Here is a 25,728-nt window from a genome sequence, read left to right as displayed (position 1 = left end):
GATTGCAGCTCACTTTTGCTCAGAGTAGGGGTAGAGGGGAGGGAAGTGGGAGGTATTTTGCAATTGGAAGGGACAGAACTGTGAAAGGGCAGGGAAATAGGGTATATACAAAAAAATGAGGGGGAAGAATATGTACAGCTTTGTTACACATATCCTTTTTAATCTTTTCAACTCAGAGTTGCCTTTTAGCAGTGCCCCTCTCCCTTTTCCTCCCCCTTTTCTTACAATTTAAATTTAAATTATTGTATTCCTTCTTATTTAGTTCCATTGTTTTTTGCAAAGTCAATTCTTCCAACTGATGAAGTAGATGCAGAGCTGATCTGTGGACTGGATGCCGCATACATCCAGTGCAGATGCTCCATGCAATGCGTGTCCTGGACCAGCCCAGCATGTTGCTTGCAACACGTGTGTCGGCCCTAGTCCCGCACACCTTGTGTAGTCTGTGCTGGCCCTGGCCTTGCATGCAGCAAAAACTGGGGCCAGTCAGTGCATGATACATCCAGTATGTGGGGCAGTCTGTGGCAAGTGCTTCATGTGTGACACTGGACTGGCCCTACATGCTTTATCCAGGGCCAGTCTGGATTGTGCCCACAGACTGGACACTGGCCCTATGCGCTATGTGCAGCATGTGCCAGCCCAAGCCCTTCATGGCATATGGTGCATAGGACTGATCTGAAGTGCATGCTGCATGTGGATGTGTGCCAGATGGGCCCTGACCGCTGGATCTGGCACAGTTGGTCAGTGGGCCTGATCCAGACTGGCTCCGAATCCAGTGTGCAGGACTGGTCCAGTGTGGACACCACATAGAATACATGCCCCAGATTGTTCCTATACTCTGCAAGCAAGGCCTATGCTGGCTCTAGCCCCTGTGCCATGTGCAGCCTGTGCTGAACAGGCTCCACATACCATAAGTAGTGTGTACGGCTGGGGCCAGCTTACACTACGTGTGATGTGCTGGACTGAGACCCACAGGCAGCAGTGTGGACCAGATGGTAGGGTTCTGTGGGCCACACCTGTGACTCTTATTAAGTACATTATCACTTATGAAAGCTTGTGCTTCTGAACACATTAGTCTTTAAGGTGCTACCCTGCCCTGCCTTCTTTACTGAAACTGGGTAAGAACTTCTATGTTTTTGCTATGTATAATAATTTACTCAGGACCTTGTACCTTTTGCCTAAAAATGAGTATTCTAAAGCAGTGAATCCACAAAGCCGTTATGATGGCTTTTCTAAAAACCAAAGCAAAAGAGACATTGAGAAGAAGCAATTATTGTCAGATGGCACAGCCACAGTCTGGCTAAGCATTTCAATTCAATTTATAACAGGAATCCAAATGAAGGGGCTGAGCATTTTGAAATGATGTTTAAATGGAGTGGTGCCAGAGGAAGATAAATCAAGGCTCTTATAGAAACTGAAGAGCCAGAAATCTGGGACAGCTCTAATATGAAAATAAAAGTCTGTTTTACTGGCGGTTTGGGCTTTTTTAATGAAAACATAGCTACTAAAACATAAAATGTGATGTGCTGCTTCTGAAATACACTGATCACTGAACTAGAAAAAACCCCAAACTAGAGCGCTTTAGTTAAATTTAGAAGTGGGTATGGCTGTATCTGAATGTTTTCTGTGGAACAGGCATTTTGAATATTAATATTTTAAGGTATATTATGATGTATGAAAACTTGACATGAACAGTGAAACTCTTTTATATGAGAGAAAGTAATATTTCCATCTATGTATAAAGAGGGAGTTTAAAAAAACAGAACAAAACTTCTTTAAAGACTAGAATGAGGATAAACAAATATATATAATATTTTGGTTTCTATTGGAAAACTCTTTAATACCTGTGTAAACAACTTTTAGCATTTAAACCTTTAGTACTTTGCTAGATAATGGCACAGATGAATTCCATTCCCCATGATACAGTGGGGTGTTTCTGTCGTCTTTGTTACAATTCCTCAATCTGTATGTACAGATGGATAAATGGCTAAGTACCCCACATGACAGGCTAATCGTCAAATACTGTATCACTGTCTCTTCTTTATTATTATTTTGATGATGATTATTTTAGGATGTAGCAGTGTAGCTTGTTTACTTGAGTTGAATTTTTTTTTTAACAGGAGTTACTAAAAGATCCTTTGTATATTGGACTGAGACACAAAAGAGTGAGAGGTCAAGCCTATGATGATCTTCTCGATGAATTCATGCAAGCTGTGACTTCAAGGTACACAATACATTTGCTATTCATTGGGCTCAACTGCTATAGTATTCTGAGTCTTGTCTGTTTCTTATGCCTCAGAGTGCACCACATACATAGTAAATTAAAGTCAGGGTAATTATCCATGTATGAAATTCTACATTTGGGTGTATCCATGACTGGTGAATTTTCAACTCTGAGGAGTGGATAGAGATCATTTATATCTGTATTAGGTAATATTGGCATAGGCAGTTAGAATGTAACTGTGCATGCTCCTGTGATGGTAAATGTGGAGCAAAATCATTGCAACTTGAATGCTGTTTAATTCAGAGTTAAAATGTGGTATAGCAGACCGTTTTGACTTTCAAGTGATTTATTCTAAATCATGTCAGATTATTTCCATTTCATCTGTGGTTATTTTTTTTTATTTTTTTTTTTTATAAAGGAATGGCCTAGCTTCTGTGCTACAGCAGTGTATGCCATCTTCCTGTTCACTTTTTATTGTATATTTAAGCTCCACAGCGCATGGTAAACTTTTCTGTTCCTTTTTGTCAGGATTTAGCTAATTTATACCATTACAGGAGTATGCAGTTTTAACAGTTACATTGGCTAGGGACAGGCATTCAACTCCAGTGCAATAAATTTATAGGAAATTTGCAACACTAGAAAACATGGTGGGGAGTGGGGGGCATGGGGGGGGGGAGGAGGTGAGAGCAGGGCATACAGGCATTTCAGCCCCATGGTTGGAGAGCAACATAGTTGCCTCAAGAGTGAGCTTTCCAGCCAGGGGGTGATAAGGAGATGCTACGTTTCTCCCCTAGCCCCTATGGCAGAGAGGTTGTTTCCATCTGGTACCACATGAGCATCAGCTGGGGGTAGCTGCAGGAAAGAGGCAGCCTCTAGCCTCCTGGGCCTTTGGAGCGGGAGGTGTGCTCCCTGCCCCTGCCTCTCTGTGGGCAAACTGGGGCTGTGCTTCCAGTCCTGGCTCTACCCTGGTGCTATTCAAAGGGCAGCAGGAAGTGGAGCTGTCCCCAGGGTTTCTTCAGGGCTGTGGGAGAGCTCTGGTTGTTGCTCCTCTCATTGCAGGAAACAGACTATTGCTGGGGCCACTGGTGCTTTCCAGTGTTCTGGCTTTGGGGGCGGCTCTTCCCACAGCTCTGAGAGAATGGGCCAGTGCCTGTGCTGCAGGAGCCACAAGGGGGATCCTATCTCCTGGTCAGAACACTAGGCAGGGGACAGTCACACCAGCCAGCAGAGCAAGAGTGCTGCTGGCCCCATGGCTGGCACATAGCTCCCCTGCTTTGGTCCACCCAGATCAATGGGACCAGGCAGGGGGCAGCCTCTGGTCCTGAACACAGCTGCCCCCTGCCTGGTTTCCTGATCAGCTGATTGGCAGAACTGGGTGGGAGACAGCTCCCAAAAGGTCACCCTGTACCCAGTCACTTTTTAAAGTCGGTGAAATGTATACCTGTCTGTAATATTTGAGTCTGACATTTATTTTAATTTATTTCTGTTCCAGTAAATGGACATCAGAAATATTTATTCTTAAATAAGGCAAATGAAAACCAGGGTTTTAAGGGAGAACACTGCAGGATTCCGACTCAAATATTTTTAAGTAAAGGGGATGCAATAGAAGGAACTACAGCAAATACCTATTAAGCATTTTTCCTTTTAAACAATATTTATTCTAATGGGTTTGGGAGTCAGATTACAATAGCCAGTCTGAGAAACACCCTAATTATAAACAGTTTTAGAATGAGATATATTAACATTCTGAGTTTTTATCAGCTTACAAAAAGCCTTACGGGTGCATATATCATGTTGAATATGATATTGAATAATGTAGTCTTTTAATGAAAAATGAAATAATGTCATGTACAATTTAAGTTATCATTATTTAACGTATATGGTAATGTCTGGTAATATCTTGTGTCCAATTAAGTTGTAGGGTGGATGAAGCAAAAGGGCAAGAGAATAAAATGCTTATTTAGTTAATTAAATTATCTTGTAGTTTGTCTGCATAATTCTTGTTTTCTTTCTGGGTATCCTTTTAAATTTTAAAAGTTTTCTTGTTATGAAACTAAATATTCTGTATATTTAGGTAAGAAAAAAGGATGGATTCTGTTGTTGTCATTATTTTGTGACTTAAATAGGTTTTGTCAGTGAAGGGGGGAACTGATGAAGGCAGACCCAGCATCACAATTATATTTTTCTTTAACAGAACTAGCAAATGGGGACTGGGAAAAGGGGAGAAAAATTTGGTTCCCAGGCCTTCTTGCTGATTTCTTTACTCTGGTCATTAATAGATGGAATGAAGGACTATAATCTAAATAATAAAGGGAGTGTTTAGTCATTTGGTTACTAACAATGTATAGCCTGGACCTGATCCTGAGATGTGATGAGCCCCATGAGTAGAAATTAGTTGGACGTTTTCAGGTTCTTGTCCTGCATATTTACAGCTTTGTTATGGTGTAAATATGCTGACCTTAGAGAAGCCTTAGACTTTGTACAAATGTTCAGATGTTCTGGGAGAGTTTTCCAAGGTTTGTTTTCCTAGTAGTGTGCAAAACACAGGGCACACAAGGGGCTGGAGGGCCCGGCGCCAGAGGGTGCAACAGACAGGGGCCAGACAGCCCCATATCAGAGGGATGTGAAGAGCATGGTGCTACAGGTGTGCAGTGTACAGGGGCCAGAGGCCCAGTGGCAGGAAAGGAGGGAGTGGAACTAGCACCTCAAAGCCAGGTCCGACACAGCGCACGTAGGCTAGAAGGCCGAGTCACATTAAAGGGGTAGTGGCTGAGTAGGCTGATGCCCCGGCAGAGGGGACTACAGTCGTATAACATCCATGATAGTATAGGGGAGGTTTGGAGTCGCACAATAAGCCCATAAGGCTTAAGATGTCCCATGAGGCACCAAGTTAGAACAGGACCCAGCAAGGGGCTCAAGGACCCATAGGGTGTAGTAAGGTTCAACAGGATGGTGGCCACACAGACTCGTGGGCAGCCTCCCTACTTATTATTTTTTCCAACAAATGTGGCAGGAGAGATTAGAAGGCCCCTTCAGGGTAGAGCTGGCATAGTCACAGAGCCCTAGGGGTACCATGGCCATCCCTGGGGACCCTGTACTGTGACAGCCACAACACCCCCTGTTGGCTACTTGTCTCATGCGTTGCCACCATTTCTCAGGCTTCTCGCTCCCCTTCACCTGTCCTGCCACATCTTGTTGTTATTAGATCCTTGGGAAAGGATGCTGTCTCAGGGATCCCCAGTCTCGTGCAGCTGCTCAAGTGTTACTACTCGGGGTCTTAAGGGCTTACTGTGCGGCTCCAAGTGCCCCTTGTCTCCATCCCTAAACCACCAGACCCTATCTCATCTCTAAGGCTGCTTTCTCTTAACCCCTGAGAGTGCGATCTCCCTCTGTCTGCTGCTTACTGAGGAGCTTCTTATATGTCAGCAGCTAGGGTGAGACTACCTGCCCCAGCTCTGTCCCCGGGCTTACAGCCCAGTTTAGGCCTGCCCCTTTCTGGTCAGGTGCTTCCCTGCATGCTGACTCTGCTCCATCCAGAGCCTTCTTCCTTCTTAAAATAACAGGCACGCCCAGTGCCTGTTAAGAGTCTACTACACAGACTTCTGGTGTGGTATCTAGTTTGCTATCCTTTTAGGATAAAACTAGCGCAATGCAGCTATTTCCCAGATGTGTGAGGGCAAAGGCATATGGAGACTATCTGGATGTTTGTTGGCACATATCTAGTGAGCAGCTTTATTTTCTCTTACTGCTGCCAACATCTGCCTTTCCTGTGGGCGTGTGCTGTAATTTCCTTGAATATCACCAGCTGTTTCGTTCTTTGGTGCCAATATGGTAAAAGTAAATCATATGGGAAAAAATATTTTGGATGGAAGGAACACTTTATAACATGAGAAAAATGGGCCAATACCTTCACCATTGAAGAACATGAGTCAACCTGGAAAATTATTTCATAATTATTTATCATATTGGTTCCATGGAGTTATTTGGTCATAACACATTTCATAGCAAGAAACATTTTTTTTCCAAATGACAAATTGTTCTTAAATAGTAATATTCACAGAGGAAGTTTTAGAGAGAGAGGATAGTTAAATGGTTAGGACTTCAGAAACTGGGATTCAGTTTCCTGATCTACCAGGAACTGTTTGTAGGCTTAGAAAAAAGAGTTATCTCTTTGTGCCTCCATTCAGCCCTGTCACAAAAGTGAGAAGATAAATGCATTTAAGGTTTAGAGATGCTTGGATACTACAGTAATGAGGCCAAGCAGATACTTGAGGTAGATCTATGAGACTGGGAATTTGATAAGAAAACGGAATGGGAGTGGAATGGGAGATTTTCGATGAAAGAAAAGTGTCTTCTTTTTAGTAAGCAAAGTTCAGTCCTAGTTATGTGATGCCAAGTGAATTTAAAGAAGCTAGAAACATGTACTGGGAAATTTCCCCTCTGACGGGGGTCTGTACCCCAGATAAACTTGACAGAAGTGCCTTTGCCCACATCCAGTTCTGGAACATCCTCCTAGTTTAAGGAGGAGAATGTGGATGGAGGTGCACCCCACCTTATTGCATTATGCTGGCCTCCTACGTTGCAGGTCACTGCAACGGCTGACAAAGCATCTGTACACGCGTGGTCTGATGATGGTTACAGAAGTGTAGTGTTGCCTCCTGTTCCATCCTTCCCTTCTTATCAATCAGTGTTGTGGCAAACCAGTGTAAAGAGGGGAAGTGGTTTACTTTTGGTCTAGCGGTAGGTTACTTTGCCCATAGCAGAGAGAATTATAATTCTGGTATAGCATAACCTATATATTACCCTTCTATGACAGTAATTAACAATCTTAATCTACAATCTTGACAACAATAGCTTTCTAATTATTTCAAGAATGATGATTATTGTTATGAGTCCTTGAAAAGTAACATCAGTTATGTTATCGTTACAATCTATGCTTCTTTAAAAAGAGGAAAAGTACTTTTTTACATCTGTAAACTGCTGACAAGTATAATACAGTATGCTTTGCATTACATTAGTCACAATCTAAAGTTAATTACCACTGGCTTGATTCCTTGGCAGTATTGTTCACAAATAACTTTGTTTTTTTTTCAGACCATGCATTAGTTCATATCATATTACGTTATCTAACCATATATTATTAGTGTTGGTATTTTTGTTTTGTTTGTTTTTATTTTGTGGAAGAAATTGGGACACAGAAAAATTGGGATTTCTGCTAGCCAGTATACATAAATATTTTCTTTGCCTGGGGAAATATGTGGAAAATATGATATTTAAGGTTGTAACCTAGTAGATGCAGTGTGTAGTGAGGAGAATGGTTCTTCTGGCAACTTGAAACTAGTCCCAAGTGTGGTCCTGACTGGACTGCATAGGAGAAAACAAATATTGAGCTCACCCTGCATTAGGGGGAGGGAATATGGTAAGTGCTGCTTATTAACTCCATTGTAGTTATAAGGCAGGCTAGAATGGCTCTTAGTTTAGGGCAGAGTTTGCCCTGAAGGAAACCAAAGCGACAATCAAATTGAGGAAGAAAGCTTGTTGCCTTGTAGGCACTGAGCATATAGAAAATTATACCTGAACTAAAGAGACAATAGCTAACAAAATATTGTAACGAATAGGATAATTTTGTTCAAGTTGATTGTAGGTAAGAAAAGGAAATAATATAATATTGCTGCTTCAGGGCCAAATTTGTAAGATCTGATAACAATGAAAGCAAAAGCATGGCTTATGAACTTTTTGGATACAGTAAATGACAATGAATATTATATTGGACAGTTAAAACAGACAGAATTAAAACAGAACAGAACAGGCAGGAAACTCTAATCACCTCAAGTTTATTTCTAAAAGACATTCTAGTATTACAATAGAACTATGAGAGCGTGGAAAAATTCTTAACTAAGCTCAACAGTGAAGTGTTGAAAAACAAGTGCTCTATCATCCTCCACGGATAATGGAAAACAATGAATGCCTAGGGACTTCATGTGCGTGAATGAGTGAGTGATTGGGGGTTGGGATACAGGGGAGTGACCACCTCTTTTTTTTTTTTTTTTAAATTGTAGGTGGGGAATGTTTTTGGTGCTTTCAGAATCTGAAACCTGAACTTTTACTTTGGTCTCAGAATTATAAATTATAAAAGTGGAATCTCTGGGTCTGTCTATAATAGCATGTAGTAAGTCTCTAAGTCTTATTTTACATTTATGCAATGTCTAGTAATTGCTGCAGAGAGGAGAACACAGACCAGTGGCCTGAAGTTGCGGCAAGGTAAGCTTAGATTGGATATCCGGTAAAACTTCTTCACTGTTAGAATAGTGAGGCAGTAGAGTAGACTGCCTAAGGAAGCTGTGGACGCTCTATCACTGGAGGTGTTCAAGAAGAGGTTGGACAGCCACTGGTCGGGAATGATCTAAGTGTAGGTTCCCGGCTAAAGGGGTCTTGCTCCTCTGCTCGGGGTCAGGCCAATTGCCATATTTGGGGTCAGGAATTTTACTCTATGGTCAGATTGGTGTAGACTTTGGGGGACTTTGACTTCCTCTGTAGCAGGGGACATGGCCTTCTACCCAGGACTTGTTGAGCATGAAGGGTGCTTGTATACGTGGTGGGGGTTTAGCCCCCTAACTTGAAACAGTGGGTTTTTAATTGTGTTGATTGAAGACCCTCCATTTCAATTTAGGGACTTCCATGACTTCCGATGAGGGGCCCAATCTGCCTCCAAGCTGAGAGCCCCTGGCCTGCTAGCAGCTTTCCTGGGTGGCCGTGGGGGGCACTGCCTCTGTGGTGGGAAGAACTGGGACCCCTAAAACTTGGGAGCTGGCACCAGCTCGCCCCCAGCCACAGGTAGGCACCATGAAAAAAAAAATGGAGCCCCATGCTGCTTTTTTTTTTTTTTTTCTGATGGAGCCTGCCTGTGTGAGCTGCTGGTGGCTACATGGGCTCTGAGCTCTGGGGGCCCTGGTCCTTCCCTCCGTGGTGGTGGCACCCCTGAGGCGGGGTGCTAGTGGGCAGGTGGTGCCCCATCTTGGAGACAGCCACCTGTCTTATCCAATACTTTCCTGAGCCTGCCCAGGCTTGCAGCACACTGTGCAACATCCCTGCTATCTTCTCCAGCTGCCAGCACACCCAGATGCCCTCCTGCCACTTCCCTGTGCTGACCCAAGGGCAAGCCAGCCCATTCCCGGTCATTTTCAGGTGGCAGGAAGGCAGCGGGGGGACAATGAACAGGGTGATACTCCCTGGGTGGGCTCAGGGAAGAGATGGATCCAGCAGGTGATGCCTGTAAGCAGGGGCAGCACCTGCCTACTAGCAACCTGCCTGTGGGGTGCCACCGTCACTGAGGAAAGGACCGCTGTTGCCAGCAGCTCATGAGGGCAGGCTCTGCCAGAAAATAAAAAGTTGCAGGGGGGCCAATCCTTTTCTTTTTTTCTTCTTTTTTTTTCTGTGGAGCCTGCCTGCGGCCAGGGGATAAGCTTCCAGTGGGCCCTGAGCTGCAAGGGGCCCCGGTCCTTCCCTCCACACTGGTAGTGTGCCTTGGGGCCACCAAGGTGGGCTGCTAGTGGGCTGGATGCTTCCTCAGCTCACAGGCAGCACCCAGCTTGATCCATCTGTTTCCTGAGCCCACCTGGAAAGCAGTGCCCTGTTCACTGTCCCTGCCATCTTCCTGCTGTCTGAGACTACCTAGGAACAAGCTGGCTTGCCCCTGGGACAGTGTGTGGGGAGGCAGCAGGAGGGCAGCTGGGTGTGCTGGCAGCTGGAGAAAGCAGTGGGGATGGTGCACAGTGCACTGGAAACCTGGACAAGCTTGGGGAAGAGTTGGTTTGGGCGCTTCTGAGCTGAGGCAGCACCTGCCTAGCTAGTAGCTCATCTGGCAGCCCTGAGGGCACCACCACTGTGGAGGGAAGGACCAGGACCCCCCCCCACACACACACACACAGTGCAAGGGCCACTCAGTCCTCTGGCAGCTCGCCTCCAGCCACAGAAAAGGCAGGCAGGCTTGGGGGAGGAGGAAGGATTGGGCCCCATGCTGCTGCTGTGTTCAGCCCATGTCTCCCGTGGCTGAGGGGGCATGCTGTCATATTAAAGGCTGCAATATTCCAAATAGCTACATTGCAAACTAAACTACATGCAGATGTGGTTTAGTTTGCAATGTAACAAATTCATTTAAATCTCAATAAACCCTGTACATATAAAGTGTGCTGCAATTAAACCACAAAAACGAGCAATTTTCATCACATGTACAAATGCCCATATTGACAACATGGTTGCCATGGTTTCCCTGCTTTAACTGTGGTAGATTAGGGTGTTGGGTCTGTGTTGTATCAGAGTTGATGGTAGTCTTATGTAGCTTGTAGATTATGGTTTGTATGGGATGATTTGGATAGGTAGGATCCTGCCTCAGACAGAGGGTTGGACTAGATGACCTCTGGATGTCCCTCTGACAAGTGTCATATTGTTTTCAAGCCTGTCCTTCTGCAGCTGTATCAGAGGGGACTTTTTGCTAGAAAAAAAGCTCACAGTAAGTATTGGTATTAGTGTTGGACTATTCTAAAACTCCTAAGGCTACTATATATAAGTCCAGTGGCAGTGATTTTGAGTGATGAATTATAAAAACATCCTGCATTAAAATTTTATAATACAAAGCACCTAATCATGGCACCAGTACAAGGTTGTGGTAATGTGTGCTTATCGGAGTTATGTTGATATACCCCAGTATCTAGGAGGTGCGTTAGAGTTGTAGGTTTATATTAAGTATAGTTACATTAACTGTCAGCAGGAACAAACATTTTATTTATATGGATATTTTGTCTGAAATTGGTCATACATCCTAGAAAGAAATATTCTGGTTGAAATGCTCCTTATGTCATATTTCCAAAGATAATTAAGAAGTATTTCCATCTGAATTGCAAATGATATCAAACTATGGGGGTTGGTAAACAAACTAGAGGGCAGGGAGTGAATTAAGGTGGATTTGGAGAGGCTGGGGAAGTGGGCAGAACAGAATAGGATGCAGTTTAACAAAAATAAGTGCCATGTGTTGCACCTAGGGAGGAAGAATCATCAACACTCTTATAGCTTGGGAGGTACCATTCTAAGCAGCACAACTGCGGAAAGGGATCTCAGTCATAGTTGACTCCAAAATGAACATAAGTCACTAATGTGATGAAGTAATAAGTAAAGCTAACTACACTCTTTCTTGCATAAGTAGGTGCATCACAAAGAGGTCTAGGGAGGGGATACTTCCCTTCTATGCGGCATTGATCAGGCCGTAGCTGGAGTATTGTGTTCAGTTTTGGGCACCGCATTTCAGGAGGGATGTAGATAACCTGGAAAGGGTTCAGAGGAGGGCAATGTGTCTGGTTTAAGGCCTACAGAAAAAACCCTATGAGTACCGATTGAGGGACCTGAATCTCTTCCTGAATCTCAGCCTCTGTGAGAGAAGGCTGAGAGGTGATCTTGTGGCCATCTACAAATTCATCAGGGAGGGACAGCAGGAAGTAGGGGATACAGTGTTTACCAGGGCACTCATCGGGATAACTGGAAATAATGGCCACAAACTGAAGGAGAGCCAATTCAGACTGGACATCAGGAAACAATTCTTTACAGTAAGGATTGTCAAAATATGGAATATGCTTCCAAGGGAGGTGGTGCTGTCCCCCTTCCTTGGAGGTATTTAAGAGGAGATTAGACAGACACCTGGCTGGGGTCGTCTGACCCCAGCACTCTTTCCTGCCCAGGGCAGGGGGTTGTACTCGATGATCTAATAGGTCCCTTTTGACTGTAAAATCTATGAAATCTATGAAATTTCAACCCCAGGCAAGGTCTGACTCATTTTCAACATGACTAATAGGGGTAGATGTCTTGTAGTTTCACCCTCTATTACCCAGTCCCTGCTCTCCCTCCTCCACCTGATTTCTATCACTAAAATCATCCCAAATGCTATGCAACATTCACTCCCACCTGTGCCCTGTAAGTGATGTTTATTAAGTTTTTTTTTTTTTTTTTTTTTTTAATCACCATTTTCTGATTTTAGTTTTAACTAAACTCACTGTGTTAAGGCCTGTTTGCCTTGCACACTACAACTAGTAATATTAAAATAATAAGACAAGATTTGAGATGAAAAACTGTTTCAACTTGGCACTTTTTGTTGTTCCTGTTCTTGTTGTTTTAGGATGCATTTCAGATGTTTTAAATTTTATAATGACGCATTTCAGATGTTTTGAATTTTATAATGACCCCTAGACGTATTCTGAGATGGCGATTTCTAAGTCCTGTTGGAATTGATCCCCTTTGTGTAAATGTAATAAATATTCACTGACGTAGTGAAAAAGAGGTTAACAGTAGTCCATAGCATTGGAGTACCTCACAATCTGTATCTTTAATATACTTATTTTTTAGGTGGCTTGCAGCTGAAAAGATGTTAGGTGCCAAGATTTGCTTTGAAAATCCTACCGTGTGCTTATTTATGTCTCTCAGGTGCCAAATTCAATTTAAAACTGGCTCTACGCGACTTCACAATGTCTTTGAACCAGTGGTGGAGTTGGGAACAGAAGCTAGGTGTCTCTCAGGCTAGCTTTGTAAATACTCAGCCACAGCTGACTGATGGCTAGAAAAAGGTATTTAGGGGTTTTCTTTTGGGAACTGGCTTGTAGGTGAAGTAGATATACCTTAGAACAATGGTCCAGGGTAACTGCAAGGGTTAATAGATTTCCAAAAAGCCTGTTTGTGTCTTCAAGGCCCACTGTACCTGACACAGGTAAACAGCAAGCAGACTCCCAGGCTGGGAAATGGAAGGCATATTCCACAGAGTTCCATAACAGGATAAAGCCGCATTAGGTCCCAGTGCCCAGCTGCAAGGCCCTCGGGATTTCTTGCTTTAGTAGATGGACCAAATTAGGAGAAACTAGAAGGCATCAAATTAGGATGTGTGCATGTGATGGGCTTGTGAAACAAAGGAGTATGATGACAGAACAGAATGTGGACACTGTGATGACCACTGGAAGGCCAACTGGCGATGCCCAGAAATGAAGAGTCACCAGGAGGGGTAAAGAATATAAAAGGAGGGATTTCAGAGCAGCACAGGGTCCTGAGGCCACTATGCACAGAGGGTATACCACCAGCCAGTCTCACCCACCCTGCTGGGGTAGTGTGGGCCTCGGCTGCTGACATCTGACATTCAAGAGAGACCCTCAGAGTGAAGCTTTGTGTCCTTGCCAAACATATCTAGACTCTGATGACAACTCTAGAACTGATAGATACAGAATTGTTTGTATTATTTTTATCTGCTATTCCGTATGCATAACATTCACCTATTATTGAATGGAAAGGTCATGGTTGGTCTGAGGGTTTTGGGTCCACCTGGAACAAGGTATCTGGGTCATAAATCCAATGCCAGCACTGACAAGTTTAGAAAATATGAATTTAGTATTACGTGAGGCTGTGTTTCTTCTTTTCACCCCACTTCACTTAAATTGCATAGATTTTTTTTTGGGGGGGGGATTAAGAAAAATGACATCTTTCCATCTGATCCTGCTGCCTTTTTTTGTGTCAGATACAGTGTCTATGGGATAACTGAAGATTTATTCAGCTGACAGAAATTAAGCTATTCTTCTGAATTGCAAAATAGTAGAATTTATTTGACTGATTATTTCCTTTTATAGAGAAGAAATGAGCAGATTTGATATGTATAATAGTTTTGGCAGTTCTAGAAAAATCCAGACAATTTTTTCTGCGCACAACTGTAAAGAAAATTAGATAGCAATGGCTGAAAAATAAAATATGACCTACTATAGCATGCAAGTGCAGTTAACTGACACTTCATTTGATGCTTACAGTGGTGCTAGTGATGATAAAGTCTGAAAATATCACACAGTATAATGTGTTTTGTTTAATCAAGCCGTTTGTGTTTTTAATACTAGTTTGAGTGCCTAGATTATTTGAATTCCAATGTCACTGTGTTTCCAAAAATGGGTAAGCTAAGCAGTAAGTCATTGTAACATATTTGTGTCTGAGAGTGAGAACTGGATACAGAGTGATCTGTACATTAAAATCAGAAAGAGCTTCTAATGATTGAGAGATCTTTATTTTCTCTTGGTCCTTATAAAATCTTTAGGAAGAGATGAATTTCTGAATAATTAGAGGAAGAATTTCTATTTCCATTGTTATACTGGCTCTTGCAGAGGGAAATTCCTTTAAGACTTCCCCAGTGCTATCCTGCTATTTCTCTGTGCAGAACTGGAATTCAGCTCAGTAGAAAACCAGACACCTATCAGTTTCATATTTTATCCTTGGACATAATAATTGTCTAACTTAATTCCAGAGCTGGTGGATTGGTTGTAACTTCAAAGTAAATCTCTCTTCTCCTTTGCCAGTTTGTCACCGACCTAAGTGACTATTGGAAAAGATTGCTGCCTGACTCGACTGAAAATGAACAATGTCGAGTTCAATATGAACATATAATAAATGTAAATATACCAGCAGACAGAGTATTACTTGGAGGAAAGAAATAGCCAGGTAGCCAGGTATCTCTTTCTAAAAAGTTAAAAAGTTAATGAAACAACATGACAAAATCAAATTGCTTTTTATTATAATCATTACTGGATGGTTAATTATTGTTGACAGAAGTAAAACATACTTTACTAATTAACACTGTCCTACAGAGAAATGAACTGTGGATATTTAGAAAATTTCTTCTTCTGTGAAGTGAATTACCAAAGAACATTATTAAACACCAAGGGCTGATACAGAAAACATGCCTTGATTAGTGTGTTTACTCACGCACATAGTTTTATAAGATTGGGTCCAGTATTGATAGGATGAGGGGAGAGCAGTGGATGTGGTATAGCTTGACTCTAATAAGACTTTTAGTACTGTCTGTTATGACATTCTCGTACATAAGGTAAGAACATACAGTGTAGTTCATCTGCAAGTGGACTAGCTGAAGCCACTTAAGGTGGGTGCATAACTGTTTGGGAGTGCATAATTGATCATTGTGCTCAGGGACTGGTGATAAATGGTTTTGATGTCTAACTGGTAAAAGGTATGAAGTTCCCCAGGTGAATGGCTAGGAACTGCTACTGTTTAATGTATATATTAATTACTTGGAGGCTGGAATTGAGAGTTCACAGTTAGTAGCTTTGCAGGTGGCACCAACCTGAGTGTGGTAACAAGGTTTAGGAATAGGATTAGGATTCAGAATGAACTTGAGAAATTGGACAAATGATCTGGAATTAGTTGGATGAAATTTAATAAGGATGAGTGCAAAGTACTGCACTCAGAATGGAACAATCAAATGACCAAATATAAATTGGGGAATGACTGGCTAGGGCACAATACTACAGAAAAGGACCTGGGTTATAGCAGGCCACAAGCATGAGCCAAGAGTGTTCTGATACTGCCAAAGGAAAAAAATGTATAAAGTATGCTAGGGAATATTTAGCAAAGGAGTCCTCAGTTTGGGGCACTATGATGCAAAAACAATGTGTAACAGTTGGAAAGAATTTACTGGAGAAAAAAAGATTAGACATCTAAAAACCACGACATAGAAGGAATGGTTGGAAGAAGTGAAATTAATCTGGAAAAGAGACTGGCAGGGAGTGGGTCGGGGTATAGATGTGATAAGTCTTTCAAATACAAAAATAGTTGTTTATAAAGAGGATGGTGATCATCAACTGCTCTCCGAGTCCTTAGTGAATAGGACAAGAAACAACAGTCTTAAATTGCAACAAGGGTGATTTAGATTACATAACAGAAAGAACATTCTAACTATGAAAAAGTGGTGAAGTACTGAGCAGATTACTTAGGCTACAAACAGACATCACATTTGTCCCAGGATAAGCCATTTTATCCTGGGACAAAGTGCAGTTGTTCAGAAGTCAATGTCTGTTGCCCCAAGATGCATCCTAAAATGATTCATAGGATAAGAAGTAGTAATAGTTTGTCTCGGGATGGTGCAGAATGCATCTGAGTGGTTATCCCAGGATTGCATCTGAATCAATGGCAGAAAAGCAGCAGCACTTTCAGCTCCTCATTAAACCCTGAACGGTGACATGTATGCACATCAATTCTAGCATATTTTTGTTCTGGGACAAACACAGGCACAACTTGTCTCAAGACAAATGCAACATCTTTCTAGTCTTGGAGAGGTTGTGGATCTCTGCCACTGGAAGTTTCAGTGCAGTTTAGACAACGCTTATGTAATATGGTTTAGATAGGGAGGGTTGGACTAGATGACTTTGGGCTCCTTTCCAGCCCTATATTTCTATGAAACTATGACCATTTTAGAAATGGAAATATGTAAAAATTTAGAGTTGATATTTTAATATGAGGAAAAGCATCTGAAGGTCTAGTTTATCTACAGAATTATCTAAGGAGAGAATATTGGTTTAGCTTTTGTTCTATTAAAATATTATTATTGCCACATGTAATTAAGCACAACTGATACAGTAATTTTTTGTATATACTTTTGTACTATATTTTATGTAGTTTCGTCTCTTTGAAGGAAATATTTTCTTAGATGATTAATCTGGATTTATGTGATGCTGGTTGCCTCATGTATGTTTGTATTTGCATACCTGGGGATGGAAATTTCCTGTGGTATCTTTTACTGTTTCAGACTGTCTCAGGGTTTGCATGAATTGCATTTCTTTTTAACTTGAATATAAGCTTGAATACAACTTGAATAGGTTGAATCTAACTTGAAGTTTTAACTTATATTTAGCTTGAATAAATTGCTGTATTTACTTTAATCCAAGATGAAGTTTTTTCTCCCCATCAGCATGGGGGCATGAGGGGAGGATAGGCCTCATCTTCAATGCAAGTAGCTGCCCAGGACAGGTGGTGGCTTAGCTTTGGCTGAAGCGAGAGCCAAGCCACTGCCTGCCCTGGGCTAGAATGGCTTGTTTGATGGGGAAGGGGGTTTGCTGCTGCGGGGCAGTGTCAGGGGGAAAAGGGACCTGCAGGCTTCCCCTCCCCTTCTCTTCCTGTCTGTGCCTGCCCACCCCCTTCTTCCCTCCCTCCTTACTTCGTGCTTCAGTCCCTCTATCCTGGACCTAGCTCGGCTGGGAGCTGCTGCCACTTCTTCCTGACCAGACTGGGATGGGGACAACTTGGGGCCATGCTGCTGCTGAGTGCCCCAGAGCTGAAGCAGATGTGCAGCAAAAGATAAGGGGGGAGGTGTGGGCAGGGGAATGGGGCAGGCACAGGGAGATGGGCAGCGCAGGTCAAGCACAGGCACAGGGGATATGAGAGATGTGGGGCTGGCTGCAAGGTGAAACGGGGTGGAGAGACAGGGACTGGGGGTAGGTATGGGCACAGAGGGCAAGGGATGGGGGACAGGCTGCATTGGAAGTGGGGGTTAGGGAGGCAGGGAGTGGGGGGCAGATGGTCACAAGGGCAAAGGGAGGCACAGATATGGAGAGGCAGGCAATGGGGGATCACATAGTAGAGGGGGGCTCATGGGTGGGGGCAGGCAGCAGGGGGGTCAGGCACTGGCATATGGGGAGAAAGGGTAGGGTACTGGCCCCTCACCCCTGTTGTTGCTTTCCCTATCACAGCAGTGAGGGGGATAGATTTAAGATGACCTTCCATTAATTGGTTTTTAAACATGGAAAATTATAACAAATTTATAATTTTCCTTGTATAGAATCTAATTATTGGTGGGGAGGGGCTCATCTTAAATTAAGAGTTGTCTTTGATCTGGGTAAGCATAGTATTTGCATACAGTTTGATTCTGCAGCTCTTGCAACAACGCAAGTTTTACTGTTAATTAAAGTGAGAGTAGAATTGTGTCCTTAAGTCTCAATCTCACAGTGAACTATGTGTGGATAGATTATTAAGCCCAATCCACTGAGGCAACTTTGTTCTCGACACAGGGTTAGGATTGTCTGCATAAAATATGATTTTAGGCCTAAGCAGCTATTTTGCTTCCAGTGTAACTCTGTTGACTATAGTCAAGTTATGCTGTACAACTGCTGAACTAGTTCAGTCATCATGAAATCTATAATATCTAATTTAAGGTATTTTAACTGTTAATATGTTAAGTATATAATGTTCTTTGTTAAAAGTGTTGATTATGCTACACTTGTTGAAGTCTAGTGCTTTTTGTTTTTAAGTTGGACTACTAAGCATTAGATTTTTTGTTGGTTTGCCAGAAGACCACAGAAGCTGTAAATTATATGTGGAAAATATTTTAAAGGCAGTATTTTCAGGTTAAGAGCACTGAGTGCAGCTGGTTTGGTGTATTTTCCAAATTGGATTTTAAAATGGGAACCAGCTGCTCATATTTTGCTTTTAATTGAAATACCAGCAGATGTCAGATAGCCTGAACTTGCCATTTTTGAAATTATATTCATTAGGGACAATAGACATTAGCTTGATGTTGAATCCAGTTATAAATTATACTAACTTCCATCTAACACTAAAGCCCAGAAGTTGAAGTTCCGTATTCCTAAGGAGGTTCATTTGGGTGGTTTGATGCATAGGTCCCTAAATAAAAGGAATCTCATACTGTAGAATCCATTGTTTATTTTAACAGGTTTTGTACCTCAGCTAATTGTGCTAATCAAGTTATTTTCAAGCCTGATGTATCATTCTGCCAGGGGATTCATTGCTTCATTAAAAAATGGTTCTTGTTCATTAGCTTTACGGCACAGGACTCCGATGACCACTGAAAGCATATGTTAGATGCTTTCTTGCTTGACCAGGCAGGCATACTTTTTGGAACCATTCTTTGAAAGAAAGAGCACTGGTGGGAGACAAAATACTCTGTTGTCTTTATACATCCATTACCTCCTCCTGTGAGACTAAGTTCACAGACTTGATCTTTCCTGATATAATGATGCATTGGAGAAGACCAGTCCAGAATTGTCTTGCTGTAGACTGAAAGTGTTCATGAATTAATAAGAAATGAGTCTGGGGTTACTTTAGATAAGTCGAACATTCATGTCAGGTAAAAATTTGTGCATGCCTGCAATTGAGGCCTAGTTCAAAAAGACAGTTTTCGCATAGGCAACTGGTGGCACCTTAGGCAAGGAGGGCACATGCCCCCCCAGCGACCAGTCAGTGACCAGGGGATGGGGGTCTGTCCGCAGCCAATCTCACTGACTGGGGGGCAGGTCTCTGTGGCTGAATATGCTGACCAGGAAGTGGCCTCAGGACTCCTGGAAGTGGCTGTGGAGCTTCATCCAGTGCTCCCACTCCCTGTCCAGCGCTTGCAGGGAGTGCATTGGTGCTCCTGCCTGCCCCCTCTACCCATTGTCTAAATGGGAAGCACGGCCTCTCAGGGGGTTCACGTGCACCCCCTGTGAATTGCCACTGAGTCTTCTTTTGGGGTTTAGCAAGTGCCATAAGATCCTGGCAGGACTGAGGAGAAGACCCTCAAATATTTCCTCTAGGTTAGATCTATATATTTTAATAAATTTGAATAATTTTAAAGTTAGATTTTACCAGAACCCTAAATATACCTGACACCATTTAATTTTTTGCCATTCATCTTTTATATTCATAGGATATGGTGAACAAAATTCATATTTGATTTGAAATAATAGCAAAATTGTTGTCTGTGGAATTCTAGGATCAATAGTGAACTTTATTTTGGCTTTAATAGCAATTTTCTTTCTACAAATAGGAAGATTTGCCTCAGCTTAAAAAACCATAAGTTAACTCATCCTATGTCTTGAACTGAATTATTGTTAACAAATTTTCTGTTACAGCAACTTTCTAAATAACTTTTGGTATAACCTATCTTCTTATAAAAAGACAGCTCTTTCAGTTACAGTGCATCTTCCTTTATGTGCAGGAACTTGGGAATATCTAGAACTTTTGAAGAAAATTAATATTTTTATAACCAGAACATAATTCAGTCGTGCAGCCAACTCTCAGTTAACTTCACTGGATGTTTCAGCTAATCCAAAGACTTGTCAAACATTTTTTTTGTATTTGCTGGCCAGATAGTACCCTAATATATTCAGGTGCTCTTGTTGTGACCATTAGGCATATTAACTATATCTAAAGTTTTATAAGTGTACTGTGGAGTTTCAAACAGATTTGAAAAGAATCTCTCTCTCTCCCTTTCTCCCTCTCCACCCCCACCTTGTGCTCACTCTTGCTTACTCCCACTTCTCTCTGAAGTTCGGGTGGGAGGGAACCGTTTCCACAGCACAGAGTCAAGAGTTTGTATTCCACATGCATTTGATGCTACAAGATCTACCTCTAGCAACTAAGAGGTTAATGAGTACTTAAATACTTGAAATGGCTGAAATGTTTGGTTGAAGCTTTATGGCAGAAGGAAGGCGCACACCCAATTAAAAGGAAGGCGTGCACCCAATGGAAGCAAGGGGCCATCACCAGGGAGGATTATACTGCAGTTGCTCAGGGATGCAGGAGGGCAGTCAGGAAGGCCAAGGCAGAGATGGAACTGGGACTAGCTTCCCGGATGAAGGACAAGAAGAAGCCTTTAAATACATAGGGGGCAAAAAGAAGGTTCTGGGTAATGTGGGGCCCCTGCAGGACATGTTGGGAAATCTGACCGTCACACCAGATGACAAAGCTAACATATTTAACAATTTCATAGTTTCATAGTTTCTAGGGTCGGAAGGGACCTGAGCAGATCATCTAGTCCGACCCCCTGCCATGGCAGGAAAGAGTACTGGGGTCAAATGACCCCAGCGAGGTGTACATCTAGTCTCTTAAAGACCTCCAGGGTGGGAGCCAGCACTACTTCTCTTGGAAGTTGGTTCCAGATCCTAGCCACCCTGACTGTGAAGTAGCGCCTCCTGATATCTAACCTAAACCTACCCTCTGCCAGCTTGTGACCGTTATTCCTGGTCACTCCTGGTAATGCTCGGGGGAACAGGGACTCCCCCAATGCCTGCTGGTCCTCCCTGACTAGTTTCTAAACAGACACTAGTTCCCGCCTCAGCCTTCTCTTGTGAAGGCTGAACAGGTTCAGGTCCCTTAGCCTCTCCTCATAGGGCCTGCCCTGCTGCCCCCCAATCATGCGAGTGGCCCTCCTCTGGACCCCCTCCATGTTGTCCGCATCCCTCCTGAAGTGCAGCGCCCAGAACTGGATGCAGTACTCCAACTGTGGCCTGACCAGTGTCGCATAGAGGGGGAGAATCACCTCTTTGGACCTGCTTCAGATGCATCTGTGGATGCATGACAAGATACAGTTGGCCTTCCTGACTGCATCCCCACACTGCCGGCCCATATTCATCTTGGAGTCAATGATGACTCCAAGATCCTTTTCCGCCTCCGTACTGACATGAATGGAGTTCCCCAACCTGTAGGTATGGTGCCGGTTGTTCTTCCCCAGGTGTATCACTTTGCACTTGTAAGTGTTGAATCCCATCCTATTCTCATCCGCCCACCCTTGTAACCTGTCTGGGTCCGATTGCAGCCTATTCCTCCCTTCTAGCTTGCCCACATCCCCCCATGTATTAGTGTCATTAGCAAATTTAAACAGGGTGCTTTTTACCCCCTCATCCAAGTCACTGATGAAGATGTTGAACTGTGTGGGCCCGAGGACCGAACCCTGCGGAACCCCGCTGCCCACGTCCTTCCAGGTTGAGAAGGACCCATCCGCTACCACTCTCTGGGTGTGGCCCTCCAGCCAGTTGGCGACCCAATTGACTGTGTGGGTGTCGACAGCACAGTCCACCAGTTTCTTAATGAGAACAGTGTGAGAGACAGTGTCAAAGGCTTTCCAAAAGACCAGGAAGACTATGTCCACTGCTACCCCTGCATCTAATGATTTGGTGTTCTGATCATAGAAGGCCACCAGGTTGGTCTGATAGGACCTTCCACTAATGAACCCATGTTGGTTGCCCCTAAGCATGACCTCCCCTCCTGGCCCCTCATGGATGTGTGCCAGAATAATTCTCTCAAAAAGCTTGCCCAGGATCGAGGTAAGACTAACTGGCCTATAGTTTCCCGGGTCCTCCTTCTTCCCCTTTTTGAAGATGGGGAACCACGTTTTCCCTCTTACAGTCCTCTGGCACCACACGAGAGCACCATGAGTGCTCGTAAAGCCGTGCCAGGGATCCTGCAATGATCTCAGCCAATTCCTTTAGTATTCTGGGGTGGAGATCGTCTGGACCTGCCAACTTGAATACATCCAGTCCCTCCAGAAGTTCCCTAACTAGTTCCTCACTAACCCTTGGCCTAGGTGTGCCTTCCCTGGGGCCTGAAGGGTTCCCAGTGGGGGGGTGACTGTTCCAGTCCCTGCTTAGGAAAATGGAGGCAAAGAAATCATTTAATATGTTGGCTTTGTCATCTGGTGTGACGACCAAATTTCCTAACGTGTCCTGCAGGGGCCTCACATTACCCAGAACCTTCTTTTTACCCCCTATGTATTTAAAAAAGGACTTCTTATTGTCCTTAAACTGGGAAGCTAGTCCCAGTTCCATCTTTGCCTTAGCCTTCCTGACTGCCCCCCTACATCCCCAAGCAACTGCAGTATAGTCATCCCTGGTGATGACCCGTCCTTTCCATTGGGTGTATGCCTCCCTTTTAGCTAGGAGACATTCCCGGATGCTTTTGGTGAGCCATGGGGGCTTGTGTGCCCTCCTGCTCCCTTTGATCCATGTTGGGATTACCTCCTTTGGGCTTGGAGGATCGTCTCCTTAAGGAGCAACCAGTCTACTTGGACACCTGGCTCCCCTTGCCTCTGGGACCTCAGTGCTTCCCTGACTCTTCTCCTTAGCTCATTGAAGTCTGCCCTCCTGAAATCTAGGGCTGCTCCTTGCTGCAGGCCTTTGCCACTTGCGCTGGATGGTGAATTCCAGCAAGTGATGATCACTGTTGCCCAGGTGGTCGAGCACCTGCAGCCCCTGCATTCTGACTAAGAACCTACATGAGCGGTCAGATCTGGCTGACTGCTCTTCCCCGCAGATGTCCGGGAAGTTCAGGTCCCCCGTGACTACCACATCCTTTGACTTTGACTACCTATGTGAGCTGACATAAGAATTCCTGGTCGAGCTCTTCCCCTTGGTTGGGAGGTCTGTAGTAGACCCCCACTGTTAAGTCTGTTTCCCCTCGACTGCCTTGTATCCTAACCCAAAGCACTTCAGAGTGCCCTTCCTCTGTTTCTTTGTTAATTGACGAGGATGGGTATTCCTCCTTAATGTAGAGTGCCATGCCCCCACCTTTCATAGAATCATAGAAGTAGGGTCGGAAGGGACCTTGTAGATTTTCAAGTCCAACCCCCCGCCTGGGCAGGAGAAAAACTGGACTCAAATGCGTCCAGCCAGGTAGGCATCAAGCCTCTTTTTAAAGACCCCCCCAGAGAAGGCTGAGGGGGGACCTGGTGACTGTTTTATAAACTCACTAGGGGGGACCAGAAGGGTTTGAGAGAGACCTTGTTTCCCGAAGTGCCCTCTGGCATAACAAGGAATAATGGCCACAAATTGTTGGAGAGTAGGTTTATATTAGACATCCGTAAGAACTACTTCACAGTTAGGGCGGGTAGGATCTGGAACCAACTTCCAAGGGAAGTGGCGCTGGCTCCTACCCTGGGGGTCTTTAAGAGGAGGCTTGATGCCTACCTGGCTGGAATCATTTGAGCCCAGTTTTTTTTCTTTTGCCCAGGCAGGGGGTCAGACTTGAAGATCTACAAGGTCCGTTATGACCCTACTTCTGTGATTCTATTTATCTGCTCCTGGCTGCTTGCCAAGGATCACAGGAGCCAGAGGTAGTAGGACCCAGCAGCAGGACCCAGGAACCAAGCGAGCCCTGCCCCACCCCCATCCATTTCCCTGCTTTCCTGCCCCTGCACTACTCCAGCACCACATGGCTCCTAGCTGCATTACTAGACATTGGGAGCACAGGGCCATGCTGGTACCTCGGGGGGGGGTGTGTGTGTGTGTGTGTGTGCGCATGTGTGTGTTCATAGGGTGAGTCCCACATGCACAGCCCACCATACACATGCATCCTCTCCCCCACACACAGCCCCCCCACTAACTCCATATACACCCATACACCACAGATCCACACACGTATGCTCCCTCACCCCTACACACACCCACACCTCACATACCTATGCACTCACAGCCCCCCACAAACTTATACCCACCCCTCACACGATATACAAGAGTCAGACTTCCTTTTAAGCTATTGTGCAATCACCTCTATGTACGCTACATAAGCATGTAAATCAGGACAAAATTTTTTTTTAAATCAAATTTAATTAATTTTGTAGATGTTCACTTGTTAGAATATAATTTGGTATTTTTCTTGTTCCAAGGTGTTAAAAACCCTTGCTGAAAGGAGGACTTCTGGTGGCAAAGGTTGGGACTAGGGGCAGAACTTCTGGTCAAAAGATAGTGACCAGGGGTGGGGCACCTATCAAGGGGTGGGGCTACCCATGAAGCCCTGAACAGCTTGCCAAAACTCAGTAAGTGGCTCTCTGCCTAAAATATTTGCCTTCCCCTGCATTAGTACAGGTATTTCATACAAATAGGAAACTCTAATTTGTAGCAAACTTATTTGACTTGCTCATTCCAGGTATCTTAACTCAAACTTTCTTAAGTTCAGAAATGTTACCTTGACTGGGATGTTCCTGCTTTGAGCTGGAGGTTGGACTAGATGACCTTCTAAGGTTCCTTCCAGCCCTAATTTTCTATGATTCTGTGTGAGTCCAGTTTAAATATTAATACCCCTGTGTTAACTGTGATCCCTGATCGAAGGGATTTCTTTGTGGTGAATGAACTGTGATAGAACCAAGTGGCTGCAGCTTCACTTACAATGGTGGAATGAATGAGGCTTGAAAGAAAGGGTTGACAAAAACAGCTTCAAATGAGTGAATAGCCAGAAATTACTGATTAAGCAGTTCTGATGCAGCAGCTGATAGTAATGATGTACTATTTGCACATTTTCCCCCTAATATGGTGCAAGCTTAATCCTTAGCTTAAGCTTAAAATTTCATTGCAGATGTATTTTTGTGGTCTCTGCTTGAAGCTTTCTTTCCCTAAGGGATTGAAGCTTTTAAGTACAGTAACCTTGTCTGGTATGTTGTGGTCTGGATGTTTTCTGCTCATCATAAAAACAGTACCTACCTTATCCTTTGAACAAGAACTGAGTCATAATACTGAATAGCTATGCCCTAAGCCTGTAAGTAGCTTCCTGGGGCCTCCTTATGTTCCATACAGTATGTGTGAAACTGCCCAGACTGCATGGGTGCAAGCTGGTGTGGAATTTGGAACCATACTGAGTTTAAAGACTGCTGCCCTTTTGACTGATTGTTTTCACTTAGTCCAAGGGTGGGCAATTATTTGGGCTGGAGGGCTGCTCAGGGAGTTTTGGTGAGCTGTTGCAGGCTGAGTAGGGGATGGTACTGACCCGTTGGGGCAAGGGGCACTGGCCATTCCTAGTTTGGTGGGCAGGGTGGAGGGCAATGGATCCTAATTGTACCAGGCCTGTGCCCCACATCCACAACCAGAGGTGCCAGATGGAGTGGGCAGGCAGGTGGGATTTCCATGGAGACTGGCTGGGATCCCCATGGGCAGGGCATGCTCAGAAAG

General features: G+C 43.9%; 1 protein-coding gene across 2 annotated transcripts in view; it reads left to right on the top strand.

Moving 5' to 3' along the window:
- The window catches only part of ME1 (malic enzyme 1), a 297,390-nt gene that overhangs the window by 173,110 nt on the left and 98,552 nt on the right, over window positions 1-25,728 (top strand). For both annotated transcript variants that reach the window (XM_090035718.1, XM_090035726.1), the window contains one exon: window positions 2,118-2,221. In XM_090035718.1, coding sequence (XP_089891844.1) covers window positions 2,118-2,221 — 104 coding nt within the window. The remainder of the gene's footprint in view (window positions 1-2,117; window positions 2,222-25,728) is intronic.

Source organism: Crocodylus siamensis, chromosome 1 (assembly GCF_052110815.1).
Source record: "Crocodylus siamensis isolate JL-2025a chromosome 1, ASM5211081v1, whole genome shotgun sequence".
NCBI classification, from domain to species: Eukaryota; Metazoa; Chordata; order Crocodylia; family Crocodylidae; genus Crocodylus; species Crocodylus siamensis.
This window is presented reverse-complemented; position numbering and strand designations above follow the sequence as displayed.